The sequence below is a fragment of the Phaethon aethereus genome (genome assembly GCF_964289735.1).
Source record: "Phaethon aethereus genome assembly, chromosome: 1".
NCBI lineage: Eukaryota > Metazoa > Chordata > Aves > Phaethontiformes > Phaethontidae > Phaethon > Phaethon aethereus.
In genome coordinates this window covers 45408356-45421888 of record NC_138575.1, presented here as the reverse complement: position 1 = coordinate 45421888, position 13533 = coordinate 45408356, and the positions used below count along the sequence as shown (strand labels likewise).

The 13533-nt window shown below is 43.9% G+C and overlaps 1 protein-coding gene across 3 annotated transcripts in view; it reads left to right on the top strand.

Annotated features, from left to right (window-relative positions):
• Positions 1-7067: 7067 nt before the first annotated feature.
• PPP1R12A (protein phosphatase 1 regulatory subunit 12A) overlaps positions 7068-13533 on the top strand; it is a gene marked incomplete at both ends in the record, with an annotated part of 126321 nt that continues 119855 nt past the window's right edge. For all 3 annotated transcript variants that reach the window (XM_082013938.1, XM_082013937.1, XM_082013936.1), the window contains one exon: positions 7068-7304. In XM_082013938.1, coding sequence (XP_081870064.1) covers positions 7068-7304 — 237 coding nt within the window. The remainder of the gene's footprint in view (positions 7305-13533) is intronic.

Here is a 13533-nt window from a genome sequence, read left to right as displayed (position 1 = left end):
CATGGAGAAGACAAAATGGTGGGTAAAGAAGCGTGAGGAATTAACTTGGCAATGCTCCCTTGCCTTACTCTAGTTAGCAGATTTATTTTTCACAAGCCAGAATCCAGGTCCAAAGGACACCAAACCATTAAAGAAACCTTCCCAAAGAGGAAAAATAGTAACTTAATGGTCACAGCTAGAACTGCAGGTGAGATCCGATGTGGTGGTTAAGCCTACGTAATGTGTCCCTGCTTCTGAGGAGAGCGACTCTGTCCTTCCTCAGGCCTGGCCACCCATTCCCATCTCTTTTGGAAGCCCCTATTTGATGAGTCTGCTCAAGTTTGCTAGACCAGCAGAAAACTAGCCAAGCCAAGATGTAAATAGTCTGCCAGTGGAGACAACTCACTTGGATATTGAACACCAAAGCCTGGGAAAGCTTGGGAATGGTGTCTGTCCATTCAGGGGTAGGGAATGGGCAGTACAAAGAAAGGGGGACTGGCCCTTTCTGTGGGACTGACCTGCCTGAATGTCTCCATTATCTAGTGAAACCTCAGCCTAGGTCTCTGAGAAAATGCTGGAAGAGATGCCTTTCTCTCAGGCAAAGAGACGATACAACACAAAGATTTTGTGTCATAAATCCAAAATGTTTAGGGAAAGAAAAATTTTTGGCTAAGATCTAGAGGTTACAGCCTTTTCCTCATCTTACACTAAGTGACTAAATAATGCCTGGGTGGGAAGAAGCTGGTTTTGAGTTACTCTAAGAATCTCCTAAAGCAAAACAATTTTTATGGGTCCCTTCTCAATGGGGTCTTTTGAATTATCATAATGACTGAATGGGGGAGTTGCAAGCCAGCAAGTCAATTTAGGAATAGTTAGGAAATGTGATTTCATCAGCTGAGGGTTGAAAGCCATAAGCCTGTCAAACCAGAAGCCATTTAAGGAGATTCTGGAGTGTACGTCTCTCTGCATTCATGATATAGATGTTAAAGCATCTGGAGTACCTTAACATTACATTAGTGGTTGCTGCAGATTAATGTTGCCTCAGATAAATTGTCTCAATTAAGTCACTCTTCTTCTGAACTGACAGGATAAAGCAATTCAATTTCTTTATGGCCTTGTGCTAAGGAACAAGGAGGCTACCAAAAGGGTCACTTGATGATTTGGGATGAAGTCTGATCAGTTGAGCTGTAGCCTGAGTTACCTCCAGAAGACGTAACTTTCTGTAGCAAACACAGGGCTAGTAACAAATACAGGGGACAGAAAAGCAATAGTGGAAGCATTTATTAGGACACTGAACTACTATAAAAAGTGACTTCTGAGCAGGGAAACTTGCTTTCAGTTGCTTGTTTCTGTTGTATTCAGGGAAACAGGTCTTTATGAATATTCTGGTAAATAAGCATCACTACACCCTATCAGCCAGTTCTCTGTTTAAAAAAAAAACATTTGGTTTCCTTTTAATGGGTGTCCGAATAGGCTAAAGGATGACATTATTTTTGTCAGTGATATAGGTGTGTTACTTATGTTACTACATTGCTAAGACTAAACATGATGTCAGCGCGCAGTTATGTCATATGCTCTGCTGGCTCATAAAAATAGAGCCTGTAGGCACCACGAGCAGCAGGGCATACTCCTAGATGCCCAAAATCCAAGCCAAGACAATTGTTCAGCCACACAGATATATTAGTATTTTTAAAGCCCAAGTTAGAGAAAAGACACTTTCACATACCAAAACAAGTATTTAAACAGGAAATTCATGTACCTTCTGGTAGCAGAAAGGCAGAAATCCATGTCAAGCTGTCACTAACCCCTGAGTGTACGTATATCCGCATTGCGAGTGAGAAGCTAGAACAGGATGCCTTTCATTTCTCTTTGTCCAAATCGTCCTCCCGCAGCCCTGGAAGTGTGTTTCTCAGCTGTGATATGTTCAGAATGCAGCTCACAGGGAACATCTTGCACGCATTTCAGAGGGACAGGTCATTCCCTTCCCCCTCAGTATTTAAATCGTGCGTTTCAACAGTACGGTCCTTGACTCGAGCCACACACTGCAGTGGAAAAGAAACACTTTACCTGCAGCAATGCTAACAGAGGTTCATGAAAGCTACTGTAAGATTATGTGGCCTTCTGGACATCAGAGTAAAGCAAAGATACTTGTTCTCAACAGCCAGAGGCCAAAATGGACGACTGTCACGGCAGAGTGTCTAACACCACGTCTACATCCATACATGTGCAGCATTCCCAGGACTGCAGAGACGGAGCAGAAACAGCGCGCCTGTATTTCTGTTACACAACATACAGCTCAGTTCTGGTTTTTCATGAAGTGACTTGGCAAAACTTAAATTTAGTTGAAAGTAAGAATGATTTTCTGAAGTCAATTTTATAAACAAGTGTATTTCCCTATTTCTAAAGAACACATATTACTTTTTACTAGCCAAGACAACTATTTTTAGCTTCACCCATGCACTGTCGAAATTGCCAGTAGACTGAATGCTGGTTTAACAGATGGGTACACGCAGAAGTATGTGAGAGCATCTCTACATGAATCAAGTTTAAATGTTAGCTTGCATTGCCATCCAAAAATACGGAGACAGCAATCTGTGTAAAGCTCATGAAAGATGCTGGGGAATACAACATTGCAAATCTGATTCAGAACTGCACAGTTTATAAATACGTGCCCTGGTTGCTATGGTAGTTTTAGTTTTGGTTTTGGTGACTCAGGATTATGCAGAATCAAAAAGTAGCCCACCGTGAAATGTGGGGTTTCTTTTGTAAGAATCTTACTCAGAACTGACAAAATGAAAGAGAAGTCTGCTTCTTACATAATTTGCTTTAAAAGTTTGATAGCACTTTATGCACAGTCGTCTTACCTCTTTTTTCTGGGTAAGGCATGTACCAGAGTTTTCACTGTTACTTGGGTGGGTTTGTCACACAGAGTAGAGAATACACCAGATTTAAAAAGAGAAAGGACTATGACTATCAAATAAAAAATAAAAGAAATGCCTTATTCTTATAATAAGTATCTCTGTCACAGCCTTTTTGTGTTGAAAAAGGCTTTTGTATTTTCTTATCCCATCTCTCCTTTTACAGTCCATGCTTCTTTATAAAAAACTGGAAGATTTATTAGCAACTTTTTTGTCAATATATACAGTATTTATCACTACCTCTTCAAATTATCTATTTTTTCCCAGAGCTGGAATTGATGAAATTAACTTTGATATATTGGTTTCCTTCACTGGAGAGAGAAAAACATTTTGTTAGGACAAAATTTTTAGAAGCCACACTGTATCTGTTGCTGTTCAAGAGGAAAGACAAGACAACAAGTATCCTTAGGAGGTCAGAACAAAAATTCTACATCCCAGAAGCTGACTATTTTGGGGAATGTAAAAGCTTCATCTGTGTACTTCTGTACAGGTCCAGAAGCCTGTGTGACATAGCTTTGAACGCTGCTTGTAATGCTTTTAAGAAAAAATGGAAAACCAGAAAGCACACTGATAACGATCTCATTGCTAAACCATTTTATTGATCACTTGAAACCTGCCATTAAATTAACTGAAAATATACACAAACATAGATGCTATCTCCGCAAATGTTTACATGGTTACCTCTAGAGAAAAGTAGTCCTACCCAATTCAGTGCTAGTATTTGTATGTGGGAAATTACATAGCTAATCACCTGTATTGCTATGTATATACACACAAAGAAAGGATTTTACAGCATACCTAATGTGTTGGGTAGTCTGGCAGAGATACATCAAAATAGCCTGATAAAACTAGGTCTACTTAGTGTGTCCTCAAGTTGCACACATCAGGTACCTAAAGTGATGTGTCTCTTGTTAGCATACTATTATTATTGTAAACACACATGCACACTTATGCAGTTATCTAATTCAATCTTGTGATATTTTCTTGCCGTAATGACTGTTTTAGGACAGATTTTACACTCACTTTCAATACGGTCTTCAAATAGAGCCTTAATATATAAGGTCTGGTCTAACCCTCTGCACAGATGAATTTCACCCTCCATGCTTGGGTAGATAATTGGAAAAGACTATCAGATTCCTGCAGCATATATTACTGGTAATTGTATATGTTTATCTCAATTAGTACTGAATTTGAAAGTGTAGATGGTCTCATCTCCTCTCAGCTGCACTCATTTTACAATTAAATTGAATGACATCAAACTGGTAGGATGGGGTAAAGAGTATGTCCCAGTATGACTTTGCTAGTGAAGTTATAAACTTTTATGTGAGTTATGAGATAGGAAAAATACAGAAATTAAAAACAAGTTTCCAGAATTATTATTACTTTTATCATTATTCCCTTCTTGTTCTGAATTTTTTTGATTACAGAAAATGTGAATAATTGCAGAGATTAACTGGTTTACATGAATCACAGCTCTACTTTTTGCTTAAGGAAGACCATGTACTTTGCCAGGTCACATTCAAGGACCACATAGCTATCTGGGAAAGGCATATATACTCCATATGTATAGAATATCTGAATTTCAGCTGGGTGAACAAATGAATTATATGTTGCCTGTGGAGTCTGTAAAAAGCCTCAAACATTACATAACTTGCAAATGAAGTACAATCCCCCCAAAATGAAAAAGTCAAAGAAAAATAAAGTCAAGAATGTAGAACATACTAGCTGCAGTGCAAGGAAAGATATTTGCTGAAGTTCTCTGAATCAGTGAAAAATGCCCTGGACAAAGGAACAAAAGCAAAATATTAGATCTGGTCTTTAAAACCAGACTGTATGATACTTAAGAACAGAAAGCAGCGTGCTTTCTGAGCTGTAGAACCTCTGCATTTTGCTAACAAGCCAAGGAGAGAGCTGAAGGAGTTAAAGGAGGATTTCTTCGATGAGTCAAATTTGCAGAGAGCCAACTGAGAAAGAGAGAAGTATTATATTGGGGAGGGTGCGTGTAAAATATCAGACATCTGGGGAAGGAGGACTCAACTTTTATCTTGTGTTACCTTCTCCTGGGTTATAGATTTCAGCTCTTTAGGAAATGGCACTGGATTCAGAGTCTGTCCCCAAGGAAGTTTGCCCACGAGGACAAGACCACAGCAGGCAGCTGGAACCTGCTTAGATGCGAGTCAGTCGATGCAGACAAGCTCCCGGCTGGTAACTGTCCATGCTGGGCTGATGGTACCAGCGCTATACTCGATCACTCATGTGAGTAATAAACACTGCAAAGACTGCTTCTGAAGTCCATTATGCAGAGTCAGCCATACTTTCAAACCCAGGAGCCTGAAGTGTACCTCTGGATAGTCACACAGGTTGTCAATGGGAAGGTATAAATTAGGTGCTGGGTAATTGTTCATCCACCTACTTAGACTGCAAATCTTTCTCTGGCAAATCTTTCATCTTGACTACAAGATGTTGTCTTTCATTCACAATCACATTGCGCTGCAAATTGTCAGTGCGTTGTATCTCATGCATTGCTGTATGAGTAAATCTGATGCATACTATGCAAATATCTCCAGATGGAAATCTGTTCTGAAAGACATTAAGAACAACACATTGCTGCAGGTACCTTACAACTACTTCTTTCAAAATGCCGCTGACATTTTTATCAGTAAAAGTGGAAATAAGAAGCCTGAGTAGGCTGTGAGGCTGCCCACCGTAAGAAGGAGACATTATAATTAGAAAAGAACAAGCCATGCAAAATTTGAAGTGTATGAGGTTTGGTGACCCTCTCAAACTATACTTTGTTTCCTATAATTAGTTGAAAATAAAACTTTTTTTCCAGTAAGATTAAAACCACATTTTATCCCCAGAGATGATTCAATTTAAAACAAAGTACATATTGCTTTTAGCTAAAGAAAACATAATATGCATGGAAAAAAATTTACTACGTATAACATCTTAGTTCCTAGAAGTCGCAACTCTGAACGAAGACATTTTATTCTTTGCATCGTCAAACGCTGTATGCTTTGTAAGCACTTGTTTTCTGCTAACAGAAAAGATGGATGTGCTACCCCAGGTTTTCAGGTAACAGATGTGAACTTTAAACAGACAATAAGCACAGGGATTTGTCCACTGCCATGCAGAAGCGTCGGGGTAAATGGGAGATGCAGCTACTGTACAGCAAGCTGCCCTAAGGCAGACATGTCTAACCTCCCAGAACAAAGGATCCTCAGTAAGTCACCCCGTTTCTTTGCTTTTCTCCAAGCGGCTGCATGTGCCCCATTTGCCCATGCAGGCAGAAACGCTGATGTTGTTGCAGGTGACACAGCGGCCATCTGCAGGGACCGGCAGCACCTTCAACTCAGACGCCCGATAGAGGTGGTGGAGCAGGGCGCTGCCAGCCGCAGAAGGCCCTGGGAGCCGCATGCCCGAAGCCTGGCTTAAGTTTTCGGGTGCAAGGCCCACACCAGACGCCCCATGAACCGCTCCCTCCCCCCTCACGTGGCTTTGGAGGAGTACGTCCCCGGTCACCCTGTGGGGATGGCCGTTTTATTGGCAAGGCCCTCACGGCTTTTTGAGTGTGGTTTTTCAGCCTTGACTGCAGACCTAGGCCGCAGCGGGTGAAAGTCGGTGCCCCAGCAGCCCAAGGCAAGGCCCGGGCAGGCAGCGGGCTCTGTGCGGGGCCGCGCCCGCCAGACGCCTCTCGGCCCGGCTCTTCCCCAGCGGTGGCAGGGATTCCCGCCCCGGCGGGGCAGGGGAAGCCGCGGTGACCCTTCGTCTGAACTCTTGAACTCACGGGCCCGCGATGAGGCAAACCGAGCCGGCCTCGCCCCAGTCACAACACAGGCGGCGGCGGCAGCACTCCCCCGCCCGGCCCCCCCCGCTGCCGCCCCGCCCCGCGCCAGTCGTGCGCCCGTACCCACCTTCCCGTACCGGTCCCTCCCCCTCTTCCCCAGCGCTCCTCCCAGCCCCGCCTTCCCGCCGCCGGGAAATCTCGCGGGCTTATGCTAACGAGGCCGCCACCGTCCCGCCCCTCCGGTTCCCTCCCGCCCTGCGCCCTCCATCTGGGTGGGTGAGTGAGCGAGGACGAGTGCGGGCCGCGGTGCGCTGTGGGATACTGGCGGTATATAGTCTATCCTTGGTGCGGCGTTAGCTAAGGGGGCCAGGCAGGAGCGGGTTATGAAGATGGCGGACGCCAAGCAGAAGCGGAACGAGCAGCTGAAGCGCTGGATCGGCTCCGAGACCGACCTGGAGCCGCCCGTGGTCAAGCGCAAAAAGACCAAGGTGAAGTTCGACGACGGCGCCGTCTTCCTGGCTGCCTGCTCCAGCGGGGATACCGAGGAGGTGCTGCGGCTGCTGGAGCGGGGCGCCGACATCAACTACGCCAATGTGGACGGGCTCACCGCGCTCCACCAGGTCGGTGCGGAGCCGTTCCCGCCGGCCGGGGTGGGGGTGCCCGGCCGAGCGCGGCGGCAGGACCGGGGCTTGAGCAGGCAGGGAAGGGGGGGGCGGCGCGAGACCGGCCGGCGAAGTGTCCCCCCTCCCCCCCACCCGGGAGGAGGTGGCGGAGGAAGGGGCCAGAGGCGGCTGCTCTCCCCTCCGCTGGGGGGTGTCGGGGCGGGGAGGGGCCGTGAGCGCGGGGAGGGAGGCGGTGGCGGCCGGGGTCGGGCTCAGGGGTGGCCGGGCCGGCTGGAGGGGGCCGCGGGGGAGCGGCCCAGGCCGGCTGGGCCGGAGAGGCGAGAGGCTGCGCCCCCCTCCCCGCGGGCCAACGTCGGAAAGGGGCGGTTGGGCCTTTCCTTCGGCGGGGAGGAGGTGCCGGGGACCCTCTTTCGCTTTCTCCGCTCGCCTTGCTTCCCCTGTTGGCAGCGCCTCCCTCGGGAGGGACGGGGCGAGCGCGCCCTGCCTCGTGCTGTCTGGGAGGCGGCCGGGGGGGACGGGGACAGGAGCCCCCGGCGGAGGGGTGGTGGCCGGCAGGTGAGGGAGGCGGGCTCACGGCGGGGGCGCTTCCCCTGCCGCCTCTCTCCCGGGATCCCGGTGGCGGTGTCCTGCACCCCCCGTCTCCCCAGTTTCGCAGCAGTTGAGCCGATTAAACCCTGCTCGTGTGTGCGGGCGTGTGGAGAGACGGATCATCTATTTCCCTCCGGTTTCTAAGGGGAGCCAGTGTTTTGTTCCTAATATAGAAACGCCTATCAATAACAGGCTGCTTGCTTTCTTTAGTGATGGCTTCTGCCGCAGTGTGAAAGCTGAACTTTAAGGGGAGCAGGGCTCTTGCATTTTTCGTTCGTGCGTTGGAGAGCACTAAAAACCCGAATCCATATTGCTTTGTTCTGGTGTGGGTATGTGGGAGGGGGTTGGTGCTGAGGGAGATAACTTTCACTTGGGGCGGGAGGGGGGGGAATGGAAGGGAAACTGGCTGTGAAGTTTCCTCAAAATGGATGCTTTGTGCATGTTGAACTTCATAGCAGTCTGATTGGAATCTCAAAACGTTAGCCAAATAAGGAAAGGCTGTGGCAATCCGGAGATAATGCGGGTTTGCCTGAATAGTTTTTGTTTCTCTAGAAGGCCAAAAGCTTCCACACACTCTTTGCTTTTTGGATATCCAGTGAATCTAAAAGTGACCTTTGACAGGCTAGCTTCTTAAGTTTAGAAGTTGCTCACTAGTGTTTTGTTTGTTTTTTAAAATAATCTTAATGATTATGAGATGTAGGCTGATCAAGTAGAAATCTTCCCAGAATGGTTAGGTGAGGTAATTAGGACGTTGTTATACAGTGCTTTCCTTAAATTCGCCACCTCATTTTTGTTTAATGGTAATTTTATCCATCCCGTATAGATTTTTTTCAAGGATGTGAGGAGCTAGAAATACATGTTGCCCATAATACTGGATAGAATCCCCTCCTGAACATAAGTTATAAAATTCTACTACTCTCTGCTCTATTTCCTGTGTCTGAGTTGTCACTTTGCTCCCCTGTACAGGCTATTGGTTTACTTTCAGTTGCGAACTGCACTGGAAGAATGAATGTGTGTTGTGGTTAAGCCTGTCGGCATGTTACTGCAGCATGGTTACCTGACTTCAGGCTAGCCTGTTGCTTCATAGCAAGATTTTATGTATTTACCCTTCTCTAATCGAGTTATGATTGCTTCATGTTTCCAGAGAGCTCTGTCTTAGAAGTCATACCTTAACTGGTTAGATCGTTGGGTCTACAAGTTGCTGTACTCCAGTGATTGGTAGGAAAGGATGACGTTTGGTTTAACTCTATTGTTAGAGTAAGAGATGAATGGTGTTACCTCTTCATGAAATCCAGATGGCATTTTCAAAATATCTGTGATACTATATACAACAAAGCTTTCATCAAGATCATTCTGAGTTTATTCTCCCCTTCTTTTTACCTGTAGTCAGCTTGCAGTTTGGAAGGGCAAAGTCTAAGGGAACAGAGGTAAAGATTTACTACATCACTGCTAAAACTCTTGCTCCCTCTCCTCCTCTCCCCCTTCCCCTCCTCTGTTGATACCAAAGAGCCTTTTCTGGTTTTATGATATTAAAAGCAAATAAGATCAATTGTGAAGTTATAATCCTTTTGAGGCAGTCCAGTAAATGAATGTTGCCTGTTGCTATGAAGAAAAAGCATATAACAAATCCCTGCCCATGACCAGCTCTGAATGGTTTCACTTCATTATTATCAATAAATCCTATTTTCCTCTAATATGCCATAGAAAAGCTGCAAATTGTACATGGTTCATTCTATCAGATTTGGCTGTGGCATGGAATAAAGCTGTATCTGTTTCCCAAGGAAACTCTTCAAAAACTTGTCATTGTTCATGACAGAGTTTTGACTGATTGGTGTCAATTGTGTCGAAGTCCCTTGTTGTGTTTAAGACTGTCATGGTTTGCTGTTGCTTTGTGGTTTTTTTTCCTTTGTTTTTTTTTTGAGGGGGGGGGGGGTTGTCTGTCGGATCCCATGTAGACTTTACTGCTTCACAAGAATAAATTTATCTCAGCAAAGATAAAGTGACTCTACCTTTTTTGGATTTTGTCCTTTTGGCTTGCATCTAACTTTTTTGTGGTTATTGAGAACAAATGCATATGTCTGAAGTAGCAATAGAATTAAATATTTAATATACTAGTCAGCCTTTGTTTTTCCTGCTAGATATGACAGTTATAGGAAGAGACTTAAGCTGTGTTTTCTTTTCCACAGCCCAGGTGGTTGGAAGTGCTGAGGGGAAAGTACCATTAATCCTGAAATTCTGGTGAACTTCAGCTCTGATCTTTAATGGAGCATCAAGCTTTGTTACTAAAGCCATTAGCTAAACTTTTCCTGTATCAGTGGAGTAGAATGTCATCACCATCAGAAAGCTTTATGTAGAATTATTTCTCTTAATGCACATGGGAAGAAAAAATTACAATTGGATTGGTAGCTCAGAGGAGGAAGGGGGAACAGTATGTATGCAGGTACTTTCTTCATCTCTTGACACTGCTGATTGAGTGATTTTTGGTTTATATTTGCATGTGCATAAATGAGTGGACTTGAGTGCATCATATCTGAGGACATGTCAAATTTCTTTGATTTAAAGATCTTGCAGAAGGGGAAAAATTTGCCATTGGATGATTATTATTCCTGTATGTAATGTTGGGTTCAAGTGTCATTCTCTTGAAGAACTTGTTTTAGTATAAGTTCAGGTTAGGCCTTCAACATGAAGGACAAAACTGGGTATACCATTTTTCTATCTATGGGAGGTATATGCAATGTAGGATATTGCAGCAGAGTAGTATGTATTCTGCTGCAATATCCTGCATTACGTACACACTGTGTGTATATTTCTGTAAGACCAGAAAACTTAGTTTTAAATTAGACCTTAAATTTACAATCAGATGTCTGTTCCATTGATTTAGTGAAGGTTGAAGTTGATTGTTTTTAAACATTGCATTCCCAGACAGTTGTCACACAGGATGAGATCTAACTTCCAGGTAGTGCAGCTTCTCTAATCTGTCTTAACAATTGAATGTAAGGAGCGAAAAAAAGAAGCCTAAAGGTGAGCTGTGACCTGGCAGATTATGATAGTTTTGGGGTTGTGGGGGGTGTGTGGCATATTCTGAAGTAATGTTAAGAAGAGACTATATACTGTTTTCAGTAAAAACAGGTTTTGTTTGTTTATTTGCAGACATAATTATTCAGAGTGGGATTCAATTCTATCATCCTGAAAGCTTAGCATCTGTCTTTCCTCAGAGTTTGGACTCTCTTCTGCTCTTTCCTTGCCTTCCATGAAGGAGGACTTGGTTCACTATCTCTGATTGGATTTTGTTGCTTAAGTGACTGAAAATAGTTTATCTAAAAGTTACGTAGAGCTTTGTACAGGAAAGAGGAGCCCACCCTTTCTGGGCAGCACCATGGGAAGGCTGCATGTGATGGGGAGGGACCATGAAGTGACCAGTTTCCTGGAAGGCTGGATTTCCTCTGCAGGCTGCTCCCCTGGGAGCATGGGCTGTGCACTGTGGAGTACCTGCACGCTCCTGATAAAGAAGGCGGCTGAGATTAGACTGTGGTTAGGTATGACAATTTATGCAGCCTGCTTTTTGGCTGCCCTTTTTCTTCGAGGCTGCTCAGGTTTAGGAGGTGGTAACCTGGTTTTTGGCCTCATTCTCTCTGGGTGAGGAAGGTGTGTGCTGCAGCCTAATTATTCCACCACATAGCATGAAAGGAGCATGTCCTGCTGTCTTCATTTTTCTTCTTCCTGGAGAGGGTACTGCTTTGGAGGTAAGGTAAGGGAAATTGTTTTCTCTGTGCGTGGGGATCATTGAGTACTGTAGATGTTGTCATTGGTGAAGGCTGAACAGCAAGAGAGGCTCCTAATCCTTAATGAAGGATTCATGTGTTCTTTTTTTTTGTCCAGGACAAGTGCAGTTTAATTAAGCAAAGTTCCCCAAAGGCTATCTCTGTTGCAAATATCAGTGTTTTTCTGCAACTCTTCAAGTACTAAATTGAATATCAAGGTGAGACTGTTTTACTGACGTTGTTATTTATTAGTTTGCAGGCATAGCAGTATGCAGTGTTAAATAGAAATTTTGATTTGATGCCACTGCTGTAGGACTCTGCTGCGTTGATCCCTCAGTAGTATTTAAGATGCTGAGAAACTTCACAGTGTGTTTCACTGAACACTTACTCTTTCTAACTGATTAAGGACAGTTTTTGCTGTCTTAATATTTCCTTTATGTTATATGGGATTTAGCTCTTGGATAAGAAGAACCTTCATTTGCGGGAGTTTCTGCAATAGTTTACGTGAAAAATTCTGTCAGGGCTCCTGGTGGATGCTCATAGTACCTGATATGGTAAAGGGTATTGTTGCAGTTGACATCAACTGTCGTATCTGTTACGACATCCTTTCAAACAGCAAGGATGATGAAAAAGGGACATAGAATCTACCAGCACTGGATCCATTTGCCTTAGAACTTGGTAGAGGGCATTAAGGCTGCACTGTTGGGATCTTTTTTGACGAATGATAACACAGGTCATGTATTTGAGCTAGGGCCACAGCATGCGGAGCATGTCAAGTCATAAGAGCAAAGAACAGGTTGCTACAGTCTTAAATCTCTAGGGTGTTTGCATCATAGCAGCAGCACCGAACAACCAAGGCTAAGGAAGGTATGGAAATAGCTCAAAGCTATCTTAGTAACCTCCTAGCTATGACTTATGCACTGCCTCTTTCGGCAAGTGTATGTTAAACTTCTTAATTTTTCAAGACTGTCAAGTAAGAGAGCTTCCTTTCATACTGAAACATTTGTACTCTGTTATGAACCTGATGCTTAAATCTCACTGTTTGGAGGGGAAACAACCTCCCACCCACCAAACCCCCTGATGCTCTCACAATAGATGATACACAACTGAGAATTTGAGTCATTTGCTCAGCTTATGTTATGTTATCCTGATTTATATTTTTTTAATTCTCTATCTGTACAACAAAGCACAGAGAAAATGAGTCCTGAAATGAGTGTACTGTTGACTTCACTGAGTGATTGGACTACAGAGGCATGTTTGTTTAAAATCCTCTTTGTAATAGGAGTTGGTTCTTGTGTGGGCCATAGATCTTTCTCTCCATAGTTACAGTAGCTAGGTTCTAATTCTACAATAAATACTTGTTAACTTCCTACTGATCTTGTCATCTAAGATTTTATTTTTTTACCCTTTGAAATGGAGGCAAGAAGAGGAAAAAAAAAATGTGGTTTTTAATAATATAAGTCTAATAGTGGAAATTGAAACGCTGCATTCAAAGGAATTGTGTCCTGCTTGGTATCTTATGAAAGAAACAAGTAAATCTTTTCACCTTTTTAGGTTTATTATCTCCAAGTGTCTCTTGGCCTCTTCATGGTCTGTCAAGTTTGAACCTGGGATTTCTGTCTGGTTACATAGCAGTTTTCATTGCTATGGATATTTCTTGTGCACAAATAGAACGAGCCAAGTGAATTCTAGCATATAGTAATTATTTTAAATATTTAAAGCAAGTTTCCATGTTAGTGTAACTGACAGATTTCTTAAACTTAGCTAGTCATGGAGGATGAATTCAGCTGGGAGGGCTTTAGTATTTACCGAAGGTAGTGTTCAGGGACAATTTCTGCTGGCCTATAGCTACAGATTTCACTGTGGCATTAATGCTG